Source organism: Molothrus aeneus, chromosome 17 (genome assembly GCF_037042795.1).
Source record: "Molothrus aeneus isolate 106 chromosome 17, BPBGC_Maene_1.0, whole genome shotgun sequence".
Taxonomy (NCBI): Eukaryota; Metazoa; Chordata; class Aves; order Passeriformes; family Icteridae; genus Molothrus; species Molothrus aeneus.
In genome coordinates, this window is record NC_089662.1 from 14,973,071 (window position 1) to 14,995,106 (window position 22,036).

Consider the following 22,036-nt stretch of genomic DNA (forward strand, 5'->3'; position numbering starts at 1 on the left):
CACCGCGCCGGGGGCCGGCGCTCCGCACAGCCAATTGGCAGCGAGCGAGCCCCCAGAGACCCCGCCCCTCACCGTGCTTCTGGCCAATGGACGCGCCGCCTTGCCGGGAGCACCGCCTCCTCCGCGGCGACTACGAGTCCCAGCGTGCTCCGCGCGAACTGCAGAGCGAGAAACTACAACTCCCGGCGTGCCCTGCGCAGGACCGGGGTCGAGCCGTGCCGCTGCGTCCGCCGTCGATTCCGGCCCCGCCCCGTCCGTTCCGGTCCCGTCCGTTCCGGCCCCGCCCAGCCCGGTGCCCGCACGGAGAGCGGCCGCGCTCCATCAGACTGGTGTTCTCCTCGCATCTGTGCGTTCCGGGAAAAGAAACGTGAGGCGAGCGGGCGCAGCCGCTGCCGGGGCGGTCACCCAGCGGGGCCAACGCAGGAGGGAGCGTGGATGTCACCAACGCACCCATGGATAAGCATTTAACCAAAACCTCACATTTCAAACCACGGGTGGGAAAGACCCACAAGCAATCCCAAGCAGTCCCGGTAAAGCTGCCGGAGCCCGTGGACAGACGCGGCCCAGCAGGCTCCAGCCCCGGGTGCACAGCTGCACACAGCTGGCAGGAGCGCACCCGCAGCGCCCACAGCTGCACACACTCGAGCTGTGCCTCCGAAGGCCCGGCCTGGCAGCCGGGTACCCCCTGAGAACACAGAGGCTCAGGCGTTACCGGCTCACTGCAAGAGCCACGAGCAGGATCGCACCCGATGCCCCCAGGCCTCATCAGTGCCTTGATGAGAAGACACGGAGAACACCCGACTCAGACCTAGCTCCAAGGTCACTGCTTCAGCTTCAGCAGAGCAGGAAAACCCCACCTGGAGCCTGATCCCTGCTCCCAGGGAAGAGCCCTGCCCTCAGTGCCTGGCACTGACAGGACCTGTTCCAGAGCACTGTGCCTGCTGGTGAGTGGCCAGAGGACAGCAGCTCTGCTCTTCTCCCAAAGTTTTAAATTTGCTCTGTATGATCCTACAATGCACCTAAAAAACCCTCACAGTCCCACTATTTCATATTCTATTCTAAGTGTAAAACATCTTTTTTTAAAACAACTATATTCTTCTGAAACAGTAAGACCACAATGACAGGCATTTTAAACAAGTACTTCTTATTTATTCACAATTCAGATAAAGTTTAAGGAAAGACAAAAGAAATACAAAGGACAACATTAAAATGAAAAGGAATTTTAGTGACTGAAGTGAGTTTCTACAGCCAGGGCTCTCCACACATTTCCAAATATTATCCAAACACTGCAGATGCAGATTTCAAATCAATCCCATAACAAACCGCTATGACTATTCCCTTTGAAATTAAACTGGGAATGGAAGTTAGCCACCTTTATCTATGAGTACACAAACCATCAAATTCTTCACTTTCAGCTTAAAGCCACACCTATCTTTTACAAGATGGAATCTGCAATACAATTTCAAGCAGCTTTTTCATTTTGTCTGAACTCTGCTATAAAAAAGTCAGTGTCGACCTTCTGCATAACAAACCAGCTTTTGATCTTGCTTGTGGAGTCTCTGCAGCTCAGAGCAGACTGACACTTGCAGCCTGGAGGTATCCCTGGAGATACTGCAATGCTTCTGCGTTCAGGCTGGTGCTCAGCATGGACAGAACCTGAGGCACAGGGGAGCAGAGGTGTCAGGGAGTGCAAAATGAACCCCCAGCTGCCCTCACCCGCAGTACAAAGCCAGACACAGAGCAGCAGTCACCCACGGGGAAAGCAGCAGGCAGTCTTTACTTACCAAAATCTCAGGGAAAACAAACATGCTGTGGGCTAAAAGTTAACTGTACACTCGCCTTGTCTAATTTTAAATGAGCTTCCTGAATTCAACAAGTGCATGCAACCAATCAAACTCAAGACATATATGAGTTATAGACCATCAAGTGTGTAATTTTTTTAAATGGCACATTTAAGCTCATTGCAAAATTATGTGCTGTGAAAATAAAGCCTTTCTAAGGCTCCTAAGGAAAAACCTTACAAAAGCTATATTCCAATGAAGAATAAAACACAGGCACGATCTTGCATTCTAGTTCTGACCTACTTCATTTTGCTGATTATCAAACATCAGCAAACAGACCCATTCTCACAACGGCACTTCCTCTGTGCACAATGCAGCATCAGCATGCAAGTGCACGAGTCACCTACCCTGCCTGGGCATGCTGTAGACAGTTTGTGGAGAGACTGTGCCAGATGGATTCTAGGATTGTTCACCATTTGACCTACAGGATCGTGTTCTTTCTTCCCAGCAAAGGCCAGCTGGGAGAATGCAGTCTGATAGCCTGGAGTATCTTCTATGTCAATGAAGTGCTCCTCGTCAGGGATCGTGTCATCCTCAGGCAACTCAAAGAGGCCAATGAGGGCCTGCAGCAAAGGAATCCTGGGAGCAAAGAGGGGAGGGCAAAATCGGAGTGCTTAGAATATGTTAGGACAGGCTCAAGTTATTTGGAACCCTTTATAATTTAGCCTTTGCAGGTACTTGATTGGCTACTGAAACTGTAAATGTCCAAGATGTGCTGGACCAGAAGAATTGTGGGTCTGAATATTTTACAGGCATAATATGGGAACTCCTTTTAACAGCATGAGCAATGTATGTATTTATCAGCTCAAAACTGTCATGAAACATATCTGAAAAGAGCAATGATTTTCCAGATCACAACTTTCCTCTGAGCATATTAAAAACAAAGTTCTAGTTCGGGGATCTAGTCTGGGATCCAGTGATTGTCATCAAATTCAAATTACTAGGCATGCTGGACTGCTGCACTGGTTGACAATCAAACTTCCTGCTGGCTTTCCCCAGAATTCCACTCTCAAGCTAAGATATTACAGTTTCTCTGCCAGGTTATGAATATGCTCAGGTCTCCTGACTAGAAGAGCTGTAAGTCAAAACTGGGCCTGGCTTTTCAGAAAGAATACAAGCTGGAGGAAAGCAGTGTATTTCCCTAAATGCAGGTCCAGCTAGCCAAATCTGTGCTATCTCCATCAAAAACATCTCGAAACCAGTTCTGTCATCCTCTCTGAAAATATAGTTCAATTTGCTGAGAAACAGAAGCAGGATGCAAGGCCTAAAACAGCCTTGTGGGTCTGAGGAGATCACCAAGGAGTTTCCTACAGGATGCATTTTGGTCTGAGCTCCCATTTTCAGTAACTCCAACAGCCTCACTAGCACATCCTGAAGAAGTGTGGTACCTACCACAGTTTGGTGTACTCTGTGTCCATCATGGGAGGACATTCTGTTAATATTTTTGTAATGCCAACAGCACAGATTTTCTTTTCAACTTGTCCAGACACTTTCTGGATTTCAGGAATTATAATTTTCTCCAACACCATTCCAAACATCCTATGGTGGCATTGAGAGAAAAAGTATTAGAAAGCCTCATCAGCCTTATGGTGACAAAAGAGAAGCAGAAATAATATGAATCACTAGGGAATAGAAACAACCAGATAATTTGTTAAGATGCTGCCCTGTTGCAGTAGACATTTGTACACACAAACTTTTCACAAATGATAACAATTAAAACCATCAATCTTTCCTTTTTATAACCTTCTTAGATTAGTAATTTCACTGAACTATCAGTGAGGAACTGTGGTCAGAAATTCACAAAAAAAGAAGACTTTCTAGACAAATAAATGAACCCCATTAAGAGAAACATTTGGCCACTCAAATTAGTGATAAATGTAGTCTGATAGTCTAGCTAAGCCGACAACTCTTTCTTACTTCAAAAGACAAAAATAACACAGCCGTATTAAATATAACCCAAACAAACAAAACATACTAACTTTGGCTGTATGCTGTCAAATATTTCTTGCAGAGCTAATGCCCCATATCTTACACAATACAAGTTAATGAAGACAAGGAAACCTGTAACAAGAAAAAAGACAAAGTAAAACTTAACGTGAAAACAAAAGAATAGTTTTAGAGTCAGCAGCAAAATACATTCCAGGTTTTTCAAGGGGATAGAAATGGCAGTCTTTAAACATGTTCAGTTTAAGTGAAGTACGTGAACTTGCTGCCTTGAAATTTGTGAAAAAACTCCGTTTTTTACATACCACAACACAAAAACAAGGTGGTACAACAAGACAAGAGTTATTCCTTTTTCCCCTTATAGCAGTTATAAAAAGGCATTAGAAAAGTCATTTGCAATTTTTTTTCAGATCAGGAACCAAAGAAACTCTTCCAAAAACTTTCCTTTTAGCAGAAAACTTCCCACAATGCCGACTCTGAGGTGAGGTATGAGCCCCTTTGCACAGGGTGCAGTATATTAAAAGCACCACTTCAGCTTTATTTGTGGAAGACCATTATAAGCAAATTTATCATTCTTGTTCCTATCAGATGGCATTAACCAGATTTTATAGGGCTAAGTAATGGACACTCCATAATTTGGGTAGCAACAGTATCATGAAAATAATTTATTAACTATGACAATCTTCTTGTGACAGCATGAATAACCAGAATATGTATTGCAATTATCTGTCACAGCTTTGCCAGTTTAACATAAAACCTTATCAATAAATGTAGTCATACTAAAGCCAAAATGACACAAGCATGGGATGTTTCACAGCACTAACACACAACTACAGGTAAGTACAGGACGTGTGGTCAGTACTGCTGTGCTGCATGAGAAGGAAAGTCTGCTGCTATTGGTTGGAGATTAAATGGGGACATTTTCAATAATGACACCATACACTAGGAAAGGAAGAGAAATACCCAAGTCTTGCTCACTATTTTAATTCCATTCCCTCGCTTTCATGAGTAGGTGTCAGCTGCTCTGGTGACTGCCCCACACACCCCCCTTGATGACAAGTACTCTGCCCAGGTGCCAGGAGCCAGCGCTGTCCCTGCGTGCGCGTACCCGCGGGGCACTCAGGACTCCTGTTCTGCACAGCCGCACCTCTGAACTGCTGCTGGCACCACAGCTTTCCACACAGCAAGGAACTTACTTTTGATAAACTTTGTTGTTTTGGAGTTTTGAAGTCTTTGGAATAGCAGAATGAAGATCTGTTTCCTGTACTGGTCAACTGATTCACTGGAAATTTAAAAGGACAGTTATTCAATTCACACTGGGATTTTACTGATGTCACTTCACAGAAAACATATATAGAACTGTTCAAAACTATCTGACTGAAAAATGTGATGTTTTCAGTTGTTAAAAATTAGCATTTGGCATGTTCATACACTTCATAATTAAAGTCTGCAGAAGTTAGCTTTAAATGTAATTTCAGCTCATACTCACGGAGGCATATGCTCAATGATACTGTTTAGAAGATAGAACCCTTGATGATCATTAGCTTTAGAGGCAATCAACTTCTGGAACACACCTAACAATCCAGGCTGCAAGAAAAGCAAATATAAAATCATTAGACCACAATTCTTCATATGTGACCCTACCAGAAAATTGACCATTACCATTTAAGGCATACACCAAGGCAAAAGCCTTCAGAACCTAAGACAGGATTCAGTTTTTATGGTTCAGGCCAAGGAAGACACATTTTGGCTTCTTCTCACTCTTCTCAAGACTGTTCTGAACAGAACCTGAGAGTTCTCATTATGCACATGTTTAACATGAGGCGAACAAGACAGGAAAACTGTGGAAACTTACCTGCTTGCAAGAACTAAAAGCAAGAATTTTTCATCTCAGTTGACAAAAGCAGAACAGCCTACAATTCACCTTATCCACGTAATAGAAAAGAACCCAAAAAGCTACAGTCAGAGTATTAGTCTGTCTTTGTAAGTAAGCACCAAACCCTGCACAAATCCAGCTGTTTGCTGGAGTTCCTCACAGTCTGGAAGCTCAGACCCCCATGTCTCCAGGCCAAACTGTGACTCTGCCCCAGAACTCACGATTTTGTCGGCGGCAGCGCTGGCGATGGTGCTGGCACCGCGCTCCAGGTAAGCCTGCAGGAGCCTGACCAGAGGGGGAATGTTTCCTGTCCTTTCCCAGAGAACTGGCTGGAGCAGATGGGGAAACAATGCCATATAAGATGATGGGATTTCATTTTTATGCATTTCTAGAAGTAGTGACATCACTTGAAACACATAGGGAATGAACTCTGGAAGAGAAACGATGACATTTACGAAGTCAGACAACACGGTCACTGTCAGTTCCCAGAAACCACATATCTGTGGATTGAACCCACAATTTTGACATTATCACTAAGATTTCAATAAATAAAACTCTGAAGTTTTATTTGGAAAGGTATGTTATACCTTCCCAAATGTAATTATTCCAAAAATTAGCAAGCATTGCATCTATACGCTTTCTATTTCCTCTACCCATTAATGTCTCAGAACATAAAAAACAAACTACTAGAAAAAAGGCAATAGAATTAAGAATAATATTAAGAGGCTTTGGAGTAGGGATTGCTAGATATTTTAAGAATGGAATTTAAAATAAGCGAATGTACGGAGGCATCACACTGCAATATGAATGCTGTGGACGTACCCTATGGAACAATCAAAACACTTTCAGACTGTGAAAATATTGTTTCTCCCCTTGAATTTCCTGTGCTACAAAAAGCCTGCCTAAGGTAAATCCTAGAAGCCAACCCCAGTGGAGAGAGCACAGGCACTCACTGACTGCCCTTACCTTGCACATCATTCTGCAGGATCTCAGTGAACACCAGGAACAAAGCCTCCTCAAAGCTCCCCACTGCCTCTGGGTTTGCCTTGCACGTTATCCTTATCGACAAGCAGATTGACTCAAACATATAATGGTTAAAGTGAGGTTTGCTGGGATTCTGAAAAGTTATAAACAGATAAATCAACCCAAACTTGCAGACAAGTCACTTATTTCACTAAATATATATTTTTTTCAACTGAAGACTAAATAAAGTAGCATTTTGGAGTAGGGATACTTGTAACTTATGCATTAAATATACATAAGTTGCTTCTGAAATTAATTCCATAAAGGAGAGGGTTTTTTTGTAGCAAGTGTTTTTTAGAAGCTCTATATAAACTACCAAACAGTTAAAATATCACAGAACAAAAACCAGAAAAAGATTATTTTCCCATCTTTCAAGTGTCCAGTCAATTCTCTATTGTCAATGGTTAAGAATTTGACAAGTCTAAATAAAAAATGAAGAGATTTTTACCCACCAAAAGCAGAAGGGCAATTTATTTAATTCAATCCCACATTTCAATGCCAGTTATTATTAGTTCAGAAGTTTCATGGGCAAAGAATACAGGAGTTGTGATAAAACCAATTATTGTACTGGTTGCCTCTGCACAAGCAAGCATTTATACTACAACAAACTAGCATTACAGAAAGAGCTGTAAGCTGCTCTTCATATGCTGCTTCTAAATTTCAGATGAGAGCAGGAAGAATGATCTGAGAATATGTTCTAAAAAGAAGTCAGTACGTCACTGGAATGCTGTTTCAAATTAGTTGCATCAGAAAATACAGAACTATTTAGAGTATTCTAACAGAACACCAACAGGACATAAGTCTTCAGCAAGACTGCTCTAAAAGGTAAAAGGTGACCCTTTTGCTCTGTTTCTTTACCTTACTGACAGCCAGCAGTTTCTGTGTGAGCTGGGTGATGACAGAAGGGATGTATGGAATTATGGACTCCTGCAGCAGAGAAAAACTCCTCATGATGGCTGCAAATAAATGGAAAATTTTAGCTTCTGAAGACAAAATACACTGCCACTCAACATATGCCTAAATCCTTTACCTTTTACTGTTAAAATAGGATCCCAAGAAATTAGGTACAGAACAAAGAGCACCCGCTGCAAGAACATTCAATCTATAATCATGACAAAGTATGAGACAAACCCTCCTTATTCTCATTCTAGAGATGAACATAGGAGACCAAGTAACTTTACAGAGGCCATCACTTGTCCTGGGCAAGTCTCAGATCTCAGCATCCTCTTAGCCATGGTAAGATCTATCCCTTCACTAGCCATGACCACATGTCCCTGCCATGACCAGACTGCTCAGATCTTCCCCTGACACTGTCCAGGGAGCTGTCCTGACTACAAGACTACCGTTTGAGAAGTAACTTAGTACCATTATGTTTAGTGTTTCTCTTTGGTACCCTAAGTTTAGTTGGAGATGACTTGACACAGCTTGATAAGTAACTGCAACTCTTCAACACATTTGCATAAAAGAGGTTTTGCAAACAAAAATGTCAGGAACCTGTAACTGTAAGTCTTTACCTCAAGGTAACCAAGTTATTCTTATATTGCAGGACTCATTAGGCATTTACCTTTCATAATGTATTCATTTTCAGATGAGCCAGGAAATGTCAGAGCTTTGAAAAGGTTTGTTAACAGCACTTCTACAAACGGTGCCATTTCTGCAGCTGTAATGCTGTTAAATGAAACACAGCTCTTTAATGATGAGAGCCACAAACTTCAAGCCTTATACAATACCATAGTATATGACTCAAAGGATGCCCTACAGGTATTTCTCATCCTTAATATGCAAGATCTATTAGCAATGAATTTATTTCTGCTTGGAAACTTACAGAGTAGCATTATTTGTCCCTCTCATGGTAAACAGTCTTTCAAGAGCATGGGCTGCATAGGTATGGACCACAATACTTTCTGCTTGGAGATGATTGATTAAGAGGGGAATAGACACCAGCAGTTGTTCTTTTGGTACCTACAAAAGTATAGCAACAAATCATAAGTATGTTAAAAAATACAGATGGCTCAACTCTAGAGCACAGCCAAGCTCATCAGTGACACACGGAGCTTGGCAGAGGGAGGTATCTTGGGAGGCTCCTCCTGCTGCTCCTTCACATCCTGACAGCCAGGAGGTACCTACTTCTGTCATGGCTCATGTACTGCCCCTGAACACCAGTGGTGCATTGGATTAGCAGTAAGTGCAGACAACCCTAATGTATATCTCCCTTTCCATTTTACTTTGTCTTAATAGGTAATTAAAAATATCAAGGTTTAAAAAAACCAATATCACATATATTTCATAAGAAATTAATAAAGGTAATCCAGAATTTAGAATAATATGCAACATATTTTCTCACCCTATCTCATGAATCAGAAAAAATTAAGGACAAAACTGCTGTACTCTCTAACAACTACTGCAATGATCCAAGCAATCAAGGGTATTTGGACTAACACTGACTTGGAAACGTCTGAGTGTGTCACAGAATTAAGCAGCTAAGATATTCAGTGTTCCCATAGCATATGGACAGCATATAGACTACATGTTAATTGGATATTTATAACAATATCATTTACTTTCTAAACTAAAAATTCAGCATGAAGTGTTGTAGATGACTATCAAACACCTGTTGAGTTAGCATATGGCCAAGTGCGATAAATTAGGCTTGGCAAGTATAAAGTAACAACCTACAATATGTTTTTCCATAAGAGTGAAAGAAAAACTTACTTGGTTTCTAAAAATCATGATATATTTGATACCATCTGCTTTTAGCACAGGGAATTCATTCACTGAAATAGAAAAATATGCAAACTTTGTTGATACTCCTCATACAAATGTGATTACTGAACATGTACTATATATACAAGTGACACTTGACACTACGTAATAATTTTCCCCTGTAGAAAATAATACAATGTTTTTCTACATTTCTTAGTTCCTGCACTTTGGTATGGCACTGTTAGAATATCAGTTTAGGTACAAATCACATCCCTGTACCATTAAAAGTACAGTCCAGCTCAGATGAAATTCACCTTCTGGTTTCAATTTCAGCAGCCTTCAATTACACATTTTGAGACAACCCACTATGCTTCAGCTGTAGTAAGAAAATTGTTAAAGTGTAAAATAAACCACATGGTTTAAATCTAGACATCCACAACCTCATCAATAGGGCCTCAGTATTTTAACTTCTCAGAGTTTTGTGGAGCATAGAAGTTTACCATAAGGTCTCAAATACTGAAATCAAATGACTTTGATTCAACAAGTTTAAGCATGTAGCTGACAGCAACCATGTGTATACATGCCCTGATCTTGCAGAGAGCAGGGGTAAGGTGGCAATCCACCTTGCTGTCAGAGCTCCTTCACTGCTGGCCAAACAGAAATGCACTACTCTGTGCCAGGTGCTAAGAGCCCATCTCAGAGATTCTGCTGATAAAGGAGTGCTTGAGACTTCACAAACAATGGTCACTGTCAAGGGTATGATACATCACAAAAATACCCTACCAAAATTAACTTACCAGTAGCAGACTTTAAGTCAGGTTGAATGTGATTCACAAAGAATTCTGTCAGATTAACAAGTTCATTGGCCTGTGTTATGCCATGCTGGAAGAAGTAAAAAACAACTCTTATTTTTATATGCTGACATATATGCCACTAGTTTTCTTACCAATTTTAAAAAATTACTATTAGTTTTCTCTTACAAAAAATGCAACCTCTTTTTAAACCAGGATTTTTAGATGGAGATTTTTCAATGAAGTGTTCTAAATTAGTCCATATTTGCCATTAAATAGCATAGAAAAAGACACAAACTTTGTAGTTTCCCAAATGCTACCAGACTGGTTCCCGTTACACATCACTAACAACTGCTGGGCAGCAATATACATATGGCTTCAGCAAAACTTGCTGAGAACCTTCAGCAAAATTGCATGAAATGATGTACACATTTTACTATGTTTGCCTCAAATCTGTCTTGTAAAGACACCGAGATTTGAACTGTAACAGCATTTAAAATATCTAGTAGTACATCTAAACTTGTTCCATAGGACATTCAATATAATGCTCCTGTTTCCAAATACAGGTTAGCCCAGCTGTGCTTTTTCAGTGTCCCCACCCTATCAGCAAGTAATGAGATCCATTTCCAGCCATCATTAGCATTCACATGTCATTCACAAATCCAACATTCAAGTAGCAGGAAATATTGGGGAATTTTAAGAACTCCAAGAGTCATTTAAATTCCTTTTAGTCTGCTTAACACATCTGATCATCTTCTGTAAAGCTCTATTTGCCTTCCATGGCTTCCAGAGTGCCTCAGGACCACTCAGAGCTCAGAGGCTCCAGAGCTGAGGCAGTTTTGTTTCTTTGTCTGGCTGGATCCCACATGCAGGTCAGGCCAGCCACAGGGCCACACTGTGCCCCATCTACCTGAAGGTCAGATGGCACCAACTGGGATAGGATCATTTAAAGGGCAGCTTTTCATCTCATCAACATGAACTACTGCACACACAGTTACTCCCTTTCTGAAGCAGCTGAAACGAGCGGCAGGCCTCATCTGCACTGCAATATCTGAATGCAGCCAGGTTGCAATGAATAAAATGTACAAGTACCTTCTGTGTCTGAGCTTTGGATGCCAAAGATGTTACAAGGTAAATAGCTGCATCTTTGTGCTTCCAGTTAACAGATGGATTCTTTGCATACTCTTGCAGCATAGAATTAACATATCCAGAAAAAATCCCTGTTACAGGTCCTTCAAAAAATTTGCACAAGCCTCTGACCAGATCACAAGCTGCTCTGCGCCTGGTGTCAATATCTGCATGAGAACCAAAGATTCTTAGGATACGAGAAAGCAGACAGCTTTTCATATTAATAAACAAAATAATCAAAACAGTAACAGCTTCTCAAGTTACAGCCACACCCCATGTTAATTATTGCAACCCTCCACACTGCCGTGTAAGAGCACCGGTAAGCCTTCGTTTACTGTCACAACTGGGCTACTTGTACACCAAGGAGAAGGGACACCTGCCCCTGAGCAGTGGCAGCAGGCATGCAGGGGCTGGTGCTGCCTGGACATTATGCACCCAAAGGTACTGGCTCTGGCTGGGAGGGAGCTCATTTTTGCCCTAGAGGCCCATTTGGTGCTGTGTTTGTACCAATGACTGAAGCTGCTGGTAACACCCAGGGTTTGGCTGCTGCTGAAGAGCACTGTCACAGTGTCAGGGCTTCCTCTTCCTCCTGCTTTGCCTTCCCAGCAAGTAGTTTGGGGCAGGCAAGGAGCTGGGAGGGGACAACCTGGGCAGCTAATCCAAACTGACCAGCAGGACATTCCAAGCTGTATGACACGTTGAACAATAAAAACTGAGGGGGCGGCTCTGGGGGAAGTAGCCATTGCTCAGGGACAGGCTGGGCAAAAGCCTGCCTGTGGGCAATGATGAGTCACTAACTTCTCTCCCCTTTCCTTACTCCTTCTTTCACTTGAACTGTCTTTATCCATGAGTTTTCTCACTTTCACCCCTCCTTCTCTCGCCCCATCAGACTGCAGCAGGCTGGAGCACAAGCCAGCTATTGGCCCACCACACCTGATAGTACATTTTCATAAAAAACTTCACAAATACCTAAAATGCAGCCAATCCTGGATAAGAATGATGTTTTCTTGAAAAAAGTTCAAAAATGTTTCCTCCAATTTTCTCCTCCACTGCAAGCACACAGTAATCTCTTCCATCCATTACAAAATGCCATCAGTTCCCAAGTGCCTGTCAGCGAGCTGCTGGTGGCGCAGCCCTGTCACACAGAGCCAGGTTTGGCTCACTCGGGCTCTGGCCTGGCTGCAGAGCACAGCCTCCCCCAGCACTCCAGCAGCTGGGCTGGCACAGCCGTGGCCCAGGGCAGGCACTGCTTGAACACAGCCACGTCCCCGCCTGGCTGCTGGCCAGCTGGCCCAAGCACAGTGTGTGTGCAACCCCAGGCAGAATTTCAGCCTCAACATCAAGAGTCTCTCCCTGTTACTTAAAACTCCACACACAGGAACTAAATACACAACTGGCTACTACTCAGCATTGACTTACAGGCTGTCCTTGCTGAAATGAGAATGTGGGCAGTGCAGAAGACATACCAATCCAATTAAGGAAAAAGCCCTATAAAAACATTGTTCAAACCAGAAAGACACTGTGACAAACTTATCGTGACAGTAGGCTTGATCACAGACTGGATACAATCCAGCTGGGGGTGGTGTGTGGAAACCTTCTCAATTTCAAAATGAAGTTATAAAAGCTTCAGTAAATTGCTTAAGCTCTTTAGAGCTATATTTAAAGACCAAGTATTCTTAGTATAAATCTGTGGATTACCAGATCCTTCCAAATCCCTTCTTATATACTCTTCAGAATTATCTTCAAATGCTTCTTCATCAGCCGCTGAAAATACAAAATACATGGAAGTTGAAGTAGTGAAATCTCTGCTTTTTATAGTAAAACAGTGTATCAATATCAACTTGCAATTTTTTCCAAGGACCTTTCTATAACATTAATATTAATTAATGAGAAATATCCAGACAGATTAGTCTGTTTAGCTTCTGTCCCACAAATTAGTCTTTCACACTCATGGGCTGATGTATTGATTCTAAGAAAAACCTCAACACACATTCAACACCAGGAGTATTTGAAGAGGCTTTCAGAGTCATAGACTTAAGAGAGAGAAGCTTCTTATCACTGCAATATATTTTCACTGCATTTTAAATATAGGATCAGTATGATCATCAAAACCTGGAGAACTAAACATTTGGTAGGCCTGATATTCCTGCATTCCTGCCTATTTAGGCTCCTTGAATTACTCAGATACTCACTTTAATTGTAGAAATTTATTGGTGGCACATGACCTACACTTCCTCCACTGGGATTTCAACATGAAAAGTTAGGTATATTCATAAAACCCTACAAAGCCCACAGGACAGCAATCTGCTGCAGAAACTTGGGTTTGAATCTAGCACTAAGGTACACAAGAGGGAATTCTCAATTCTTAGTCCTGCAAAGCAACATGTCATGATAATTAGTTAGATATTTGTTATGTTTTTCAAAATTTAAGTTTCAAAACGTTACCTCTAAATTCCATATTGGGAACAATAACTTTTTCACAGATGCTTGTCAATGTATTCTGGTCCTCGAACAGATGCTTGTAATGTGGTCTCTCGCAAACCGAGGCCAGAAACTGGATCGCGTTACTGACCAGCTACAGCACCACAAACAGAAGGCAAAACTTTACCACGACTGAATCATTTATGATTTATTATAAAACTTGACAAGATCAGATTTTAGCAACTCACCAAGTCATACTTCACTTCCTGGCCAGTTGTGACTAACAGATTCCAGATTGCTGTTACAAAGCGTGGCAGGTAGGGCTGGAATTCTTCATCATATTTTTGAGCATATAAAGCAGCATTATCACAAATTTGTGATTTCAAGAGCTCCAGCAATCCAGCTTCCTCTTCATCCTCACATAAAACAAAACTAAGAATTTAAACATCCAAACCTCAACACTACTTAAACATTAGAAATATCAATGTATTTACATTAAATATTTACATCTCTGTTTTACCATGTCCTAAACAGGTGAAAGAAATCCCTCTCACTGTCCCTAGAACGACTGTATTTTGCTGATCTGTACCCAAACTGCTTTTCAAGTTAGAAATCATACCTACATTTCATATCAGGTACTGTGTACTTGAAAACAGACACAATAATTCACACAAAATTAATTTACAAATGTAATACGAAAAAGACAACACACGGCAATGAAAAATACACTTAGAAGCCACTACATCATGATTCTTTAATTGGAGTAGTTGTAGAAGTTCCTTCCCTTTCCCCAGATCACAGATGTTCATGGAGCCACAATGTGAACTGGGAAATTGAACTGGAATTAAAAAAAACAACTCAACCAAACACCACCCCAGTTCTGTCTGCCCCTCTTCCCTCCACCCTCACTTTTCAGCCTGACTGCCTGTCCCAGTTCAGCTGCACCAGTGCTTGTGCTGGGAGCAGCCCACAGACACAAGACAAAAGAGCAGCAAAGCTTCTTTCAGCAGAAGGGTAACTAGAGCACAACATACACTTAATATGCCTCCCTATGGGTTGTCAAGAAATTTATAGAGTTGTTTTGGCTCCATCAAGTGGCAAACTATTGTGCTGTGATGATGTGATGATGTGATGATGGAAGACATCACCACTTAAAATGCAGAAAACACACACAAAAACAACTGGAGCTTTGCTGACCTGGTATCAGCTTTCACCAGTGAAATTACTGATTCTTTAACTAGACCAAGACAGCAAACACTGAAGTACTGAAGAGATGCCCTGCCCTCTATGTTCAATTGTTTCAAGTTCTTTAAGACACCCTGTTTTCTAGAACCAGCTGACAGATACAGAACACCTGAGCCCTGTGATGCTAATGGTCAGGTCACTACAGCAGCTGCTCTTGAAAGAATCAACTCAGTGATGAGTATTGGTAATTTGATTTCTGTGCACAGCTGGGTATACCTGTAACTGTCATACAGCTTGAAGAACTGAACCTCAAACTCCTTAGACAGCAGAGCAACTTCTCCTAAACTCCATTTTCTTGCAGTCATTCCACTCCTTTGTTTGCCCCACAAAAAAAACAGTGCATTGTTCAGAATTAGACCTAAGTTGTCAATCCACCCTCTCCCCTACAGATTCAAACCAGGTGGTTTATGCAGTACTTACATCAGTCTGCAAGAGTTTATTATCTAAAGTTAAAAGGCTATGGAAGTTTGTCATCCATGTTTCCATGTTATCTTCAAAAAACTCAGGAAGATCCTGTGAAAGAAAAGCATATATCTAGATTTTAATTTCTGGCTGCACTGCTTAGATAACATACCTACACTGGAAGTAGTGCATTCACCTTATAATCTGCTGAGAGACAGTAACCTGTGGAAAACAATCTTCAAATTGAAACAGTGCCCCCCCCTCCTCCCAAACAAAAACTGTTCTGGCAGAGCCCTGGAGTACAACTAGTTCCAAATAAACTAGTTGCTTAGACTCTGAACAGCTCACACTTTTATAATGAATGAGCCTTATCAGCTCTCACTTTCAGAACAAGAGAGCACAAGTCTTTTTTAACTCCAGCTGATTCTCCTGCCCCCTATGGAAGAGCTGCCCAAGGAATCCAGGCACAATCACACTTCACAGACCTGCGTTCATGTTGAGACACTAAATAAATGTCACCTCAGCCAGGGAGCTTTACCATTTCCCATAGAGCACACTTAGTAATGTCCAAAATGTAGATCTGATTTCAAACCCAGACAACCCACAGTGCTCCCAGAATTCTGCTCCTACAGTGCCACAGAGCTACACATAATGGACTCCCACCTACACGACCAGCTCCTGTCAGTAAAAGCACATTTATAAAGGGGGCACAGTGAATAGAAACTCCGGCACTGGACTCCTGCCTTTCCCAGCTCCTACTCAGAGGCCCCATACAACACCTCCTTGAAGCAGTGCCAGCTCAGACTCTCTTGAACTTTTGCTTACAAAGGCCCAAGCTAATGTCTTAAATTACCCATCCTTACTGTGCTTTTACTTCAGCAGATGCACTGGTGACTTTTCTTTTTGCCATAAAGCATGGCCTTAAAGGCTGCCTCAAATAATTTCTATAGTACCAGCTTCCTCAGAACAAAGCAAAACTATCCCAAGAACAAGGAGATTCACCTGAAAATTTAAACTGTAGAACAGCTTCGCAATTAGAATGAGAGAAGAAAAGAGAACCTTCAGGGCACTGGCATCATTTGCATGCGTGCTGCAAAGTTCAATAGTTGCCTAGAAAAAGACGCAAGATTGTCAAGCACAAAACCCACACCAACAAAAAATATTGAAAAATGTCATGGAACGTTTTTTTTTAAACCAGAAAATATGGTGATTTTTCATCCTCTTACCAGTCTTGTTAGGTCTCATTTCATGCCTTGAATTTGAACCCCTTTAAGAGTTTTGAAGAACAATTCTAGAGTTTTAATAGTACAGGTATCCACAGCAAGCAATCCAGAACATGAAACTTGTTTTAGAAATGACTCAACAAGAAGTACCTTAAAGAGATTTGTCAAGGGTAGAGCAAAGGCATCAAGAACAAGCTTGATCTCTGTCCATAGTTCATTTGACTTAAATTCATGGCGGTACCTAACAAGTAAGGGAGAAACACATGAAGAATAGTATAGTCTTTACATTTATTACCAAATTAATTCACACAGAATTTTGTTTTGTGCTGAACCTTGGAAAAAATACTGTAAAGTAAACAAGAACTAAGCAACACGATTCAAAACCCTGCCAGGTGTACAATTTGAAAACTACTTAAAAGATGTATGTAGAAGTCACAACTATAGACTTCTGTAAATGGCCAAAATGAAGTCTAACAGTAAAACATGCCAGCTGAACAGAACTTTCACCTTCCCTACAAAAGCCCCTGATTTGCAGTACCTTTTGAATAGAGAGTGGGCGGTGCGCAGAACCCCATTGATGACGTGGAAATCTCCGCTCTGGAAGCGATTCACCATCTCTGTCAGCAGGTCTGGCCACTTCTGAGGGAAGTCCTCCCGCCCAATAATACTGATGGCATCACTTAACTGCAACGGAAACGGAGCTTCACTGACAGAACAGCACACGGCAGTTGTGCCAGATGCTGCCAACATCCCAGAAAATCCTGGTTATTCTTGTCCAATTCAAAAATCACCGGATTAAATTATCTACTACTTTCCATACAAATACAAAAATCTCACTTTAAGCTTACACATCTTACCTTCTAGAATTGCTGTTTAACTGCCTAATGTTAGAACTTAGCTATAAGATTACACAATAATCATATTAAAGAAATGTTAAAGTAGGTAGAAATACCTGTAACAACATCCTCAAAGTTATTTGGATAAGGTTGAGCTCACTGGTAAGGGAACTGAGCTCTGCCAATAACCATAGCCTCTAGACATGCTTAGAATATTCCCAAAGTTTCATGGATACAACCAGGAATGACATATTACCTGCTTTTGAATTTGTTCTGGGCTGCTAAGCATCAAGGGCACTATGTTGGCTTTAATGGCTATTCTGTCCGATTCACATATTTTGTTTGGTTCATCCTCAACCTAAAATGAAAACAATAATTAAGTTATGGGCATATCAGCATTCTCCAGGCAATGAGAGATGATCAGCATTTCAGAGACCAACTGTTTATACTGATTTATGTAACTATTACCATGCTGAAGAACCTAAGAAGCAAACCTATTAGAGACACTGCCTTCAATGAATCTGGAACAGCAGTATCTGAAAAAGCTGAAAGAAATAATATCCTTCTGTAAAACTTTGAAGAAATTTTTTTCTCTTCCCTAAGGATAACTTTTCAGGTCAGCAATTGAGCAGCAGTGAGGGTGGGTGCACATGGCAATAAAATCCCCACATTTAACCAGGTCTCCTCTTCCACCACACCAAACAGCACCTCTGCCAACCCCACAAACTGATTTTGTGTGAGCTGTCTCAAGCCATCCTTTCTAGAGACCGTACATGAAGGTGCAAGTTACACAATCAAAACCCTAACATTGACTTTAAGTTATCGAACCAGTTCAAAACACCAACCAGCTCCAAGTCCAGTCAGTCAGCAGTGCCAAGTAGTAGAAAATTGCAAAGCTGCTACTAAAAAAATAAAATAATGAGGTGGCTTGTCCCAGCCCAGTGACAGCAGTGACAGTCACATTTTCTGTGATAAAAGCACTGAAGTTCAGAGACCTAGAAATCATGCAGCAATTAAAAGAGAAAAGCACCTCCAGGGAGACACTCAATCTTGAGATACCTTAAACCTGATGGTACCACTACCCTTGTCACATCCCTTTTACCATCTTTCCACACACTTAAATCAAAAGTTAGCAATTTCAAAGTTCAAGGTATACCATCAGTCACAAATGGGGTCCCCCCAGGCTCAGTACTGGGGCCAGTACTGATTAATATCTTTACTGATGATCTGGATGAGAGGATCAAGGGCTCCCTCAGTAGGTCCACATATGACACTGAGTTGGGTGGGATGTGGATCTGCTAATTGTACCTTAAAAGAATAATTAGTTCTTAGCACACTTCCTCACTAGAATACCTACAATTCTCCAGTTCCTTTTAATATAATTCTTGAACGTTACAGATGCACAAACTTTGATGACATTTTCCTGTGATTTCTCCAGCAGCGTTAAGAGTAACAGCGGATAGTTCTGGCTTCCTTCCACAGATTCAAGGAACTTTTCCGCTGTAAGGGAATACACCGCGGTTAGCAAAAGCTCAGCTGCTTTCTCTAACGGGAATCCTACGATTCCTCAAGTGTCTGTTTAAAATACCCAACACAAACACTTCCCAGAGCTTCACAGGAACATGTCTGACAAAAGTTATCACAGTTTCTTTGCTCCCCAGCGCTCCTGCTGTCAACAACAGCTCTGGATCCCCAGCAGGATGAGGAAATACTGCCTCCTCACCCTTGGAAAAGCCACAACCCAAGAGACGTAAATCCTCACTTGTTGGGAACAGCAGCACTGTTTTATATAACAACAGTGCAAAAAAAAAAAAAAAAGAGCAAAATACAGAAAAACAAAATCACAAAAAGCAGATAAAATTATTTCTATTTATATCTACCCTTCATTAGTGTTTTCTGGGGTTTCATTTTAAAAGGATACTGAGAAGTTCTGTTAAGAGGTTACTGCATAAATATCCACTGCAGTTTGCTACACAGAGACAGGAGAGACAAAAAGAAACAGAACTTTTTTTGTTCACAATCATGAGAATCACTTACCAGGACGCCTTATGGCAGGATCTGGATCTAGTGTTTTCTTTAGATATTCAGTTAAAGTTTGTAAATTGGCATCACTGAGCTCCATTTTGGCAGAACCTAAAACCCACAAGTAGTTTTGTTACAACCAGAGGTCGGAAAAATCTATCCTAAAGCCACCCATCTAAAACCAGATCCCACAGAAGCACCAGCAGCTCACGAACACAGTCCCAACCAGGGTGCACCAGGCACAGCAAACATCCCAGCTCTCAAGCTACAGGCAGCTGCTAGTGTCTGCTTGGTGGACCCCAGAGTCCAGAAAAGGCTTACGCATCCCGCAGACGCAAACAGGTACAGCCAAAAGATGATCTCCTGCCCTTTCAGGACAACAGGAACTTGGCTCTGCTTTTGTTCTGCTGCCAGCCCCAGAAACTGCTCCTGACTGAAACGGGCTCAACAGTCCTGCCCTACGTAATTGTAAACAAAACAATTCAAAGTGTGTTGAAGAGTCAAAGCTTTTTCAAAAAATCAAAACCTCCTTATAAAAGAAAAATCTCAAAAGAAGATACTTTTTTTAAAAAAGAGACAAAAGACTGTTCAAAGCCAATTAGTTTATCCTTCCTGTAAAATTAGTTCAGACTAGGGTGGGGGCTAATTTAAATGCAATACTTTTTACAGAATAAGTCTGCAATAAGCCCATATTTGCTCCTCTCTAGTAATTCTCCCACACATATTCTTACATTTACTTCACAGCCTGCACTGGAATAATTAAAATTACAGCAATACAATGACAGTAGGATGTGCTTTAATGGAGATGCTCCTCTGGACATCATCATTGATCCTGCCCGTCCTTCCCACCACCAGCAGCACAGTTCACTCCCTACAAAGGTTATGAGGAAACAAATGTTTCCATTTTTCCTCTGGAGCTTCTATTTAGTACAACTGAGCGAAATTTATCTGTCCCACTTTGCAGTTGTTTCGTGCTGATCACCAGTGCAGTTCTGTACAAGCATGCCTGCAAAGGCAGTGAGTTTTAAAGACACAGTTTTTATGTCAGTTATGGCATCTATATAATTTAAAAAGACAGCAGCAGTATCCTCTTAAATTAAATTAATGTTAATAAGCAAATCAGATCTTAGTATAGTTTGCAAGAAGTAAAAATCTACCTGAACAGTCCTCTCCCATGCTCCCCCGTCCTTTTGGGGTTTACTTGTCCATAGTCTTGTTCACCAATTCACATCCACCAACATATTTTGACCTGTTACCTACACATGCTTATTTCCTTCTCCTCCTCTAGCTCTTCATGTTTGTTTTCCAGTACGAAAAACATTGGTGTGGTACTTTAGCTGGAGTGATATGATGCTTTGTGTTGGGTTGTACCGTGTGTCTGGAGAAAAGGCCTCAGAAAACTCATGAGGTGTGCTTAATACATCACCAACTTTAGTCAAATTAATGCAGCTCACTTACAAAGAAACCCAAACCTAGCAGAACGCGGCCGTGCCCCTGGGGCTCGGACCGGGAAGAGCTTCACACAAGTGCAACCCTCACCCAGCACTGCCCGAACACCTCCCAGCGCCGAACAACCTTCAGGAGCCAGATCCGATGGGAAAAGCCATCCGGGCAGCGCTCTGAGGATCCCGGGGCATTTCCCGCTTCCCCAAAGCGCGGGCCTGGGACAGCAGCGCCAGGGCCGGCGGCAGCGGGACCGGCCCCGCGTCCCCGCCCGCGAACCGGGAGGCCAGGCCGTGCCGGAGCAGCCCGCGACTCTGCGGCGGGGAGCGGCCCCCCGCCCTCCCGCGGCCCGCCGGGCGGTTCACCCGCAGAAGGGTCGGGGCGGCTGCTTCCGTCCCGGCACCGGACCGCGCCTGCTCCGCTCGGGCAGCCTCCTGCGGCGGCCCCTGCAGAGAGAGCGGCGGGACGGGCCAGGCGGGGCGGCGGGGCCGGGGCCGGGAGAGACCCCGGGCGGCCCCAGACCCCTCAGACTAACTCGGTCCCCCTCCCCCGCGGCAGCCCGGACTGACAGCTGCTGCAGCCAATGAGGGGCGCAGGCAGTGCAGGCCCAGCGGCCTCGGACCAATCACGGGCCGCGAGAGGCGGGCGGAAGGGCCCAGCATGGTGCGCTGCGCCTGTGGCCGCGCCGCGGGCCCAGCGCCGAGCGCAGCGCGGAGTTGGCACGCGGGCGGCCACGGTGCCACCGGGGCACGGGGCCGCCCCAGCCCTATCGCCCTGCGGGGCAGCGCGTCCCGGGCTTACCTGGCGGCTCCCCCCCGGCGGCAGCGGCGGCGGCGGCGGCTCCGAGCGCTCCGGCTGCGCTTCACATTCAAACCGCCGGGCGAGGGCGCGGCGGCGGCTCCGTGACCGCATCGCGCGGGGCGGTGACATCGCGCTGCGGTTCGGCCAATCAGCGCCCGCGTCGGCCCCGGGCGCGCCGCCGGCAGCCAATCCACGGCGCGCTCAATGGGCGGCGGCCAATGGCTGGGCCCTTCCCACAAGGCCCCGCGGCGCCTCCCGTAGCGCGGCGGCCTCGCCCCGCCTCGAGCCCCGGGACCGGGGCGAGCGGGGCCGGGCCGGAGCCCCGGGACCGGGGCGA

The 22,036-nt window shown here is 43.3% G+C and overlaps 1 protein-coding gene across 2 annotated transcripts; it reads right to left on the reverse strand.

Moving 5' to 3' along the window:
- Positions 1-1,127: 1,127 nt before the first annotated feature.
- On the reverse strand, positions 1,128-21,808 carry CSE1L (chromosome segregation 1 like). Of its 2 annotated transcripts, none has more exons than XM_066561599.1 (25): positions 21,700-21,808; positions 19,471-19,566; positions 18,791-18,933; positions 17,690-17,791; positions 17,136-17,281; positions 16,748-16,838; positions 16,377-16,484; positions 15,393-15,485; positions 13,976-14,143; positions 13,752-13,881; positions 13,005-13,070; positions 11,271-11,473; positions 10,185-10,269; positions 9,397-9,458; positions 8,510-8,646; positions 8,249-8,352; positions 7,543-7,640; positions 6,628-6,778; positions 5,883-6,091; positions 5,275-5,372; positions 4,982-5,067; positions 3,821-3,902; positions 3,234-3,380; positions 2,189-2,420; positions 1,128-1,656 (listed from the first exon to the last, which is right to left on the reverse strand). In XM_066561599.1, the coding sequence occupies exons 2-25, from the start codon at positions 19,553-19,555 to the stop codon at positions 1,567-1,569; spliced, it is 2,916 nt and encodes a 971-aa protein (XP_066417696.1). In that variant the 5' UTR covers positions 19,556-19,566; positions 21,700-21,808; the 3' UTR covers positions 1,128-1,566. The 2 variants fall into 2 exon arrangements, with proteins under 2 accessions (XP_066417696.1, XP_066417697.1); XM_066561600.1 differs by lacking the exon at positions 21,700-21,808 and adding an exon at positions 20,995-21,013.
- Between the last annotated feature and the right edge of the window lie 228 nt (positions 21,809-22,036).

Bases quoted from the DNA above. Each gene is read 5' to 3' on its own strand.
- CSE1L (XM_066561599.1), bottom strand. From the start codon at position 19,555: ATGGAGCTCAGTGATGCCAATTTACAAACTTTAACTGAATATCTAAAG. The intron at 8,647-9,396 runs GTAAGTTTTTCT...ATACTTTTGTAG, and splicing joins TCATGATTTTTAGAAACCAA to GTACCAAAAGAACAACTGCT. The intron at 5,068-5,274 runs GTGAGTATGAGC...TTAAATTTCCAG, and splicing joins ATCATTGAGCATATGCCTCC to TGAATCAGTTGACCAGTACA.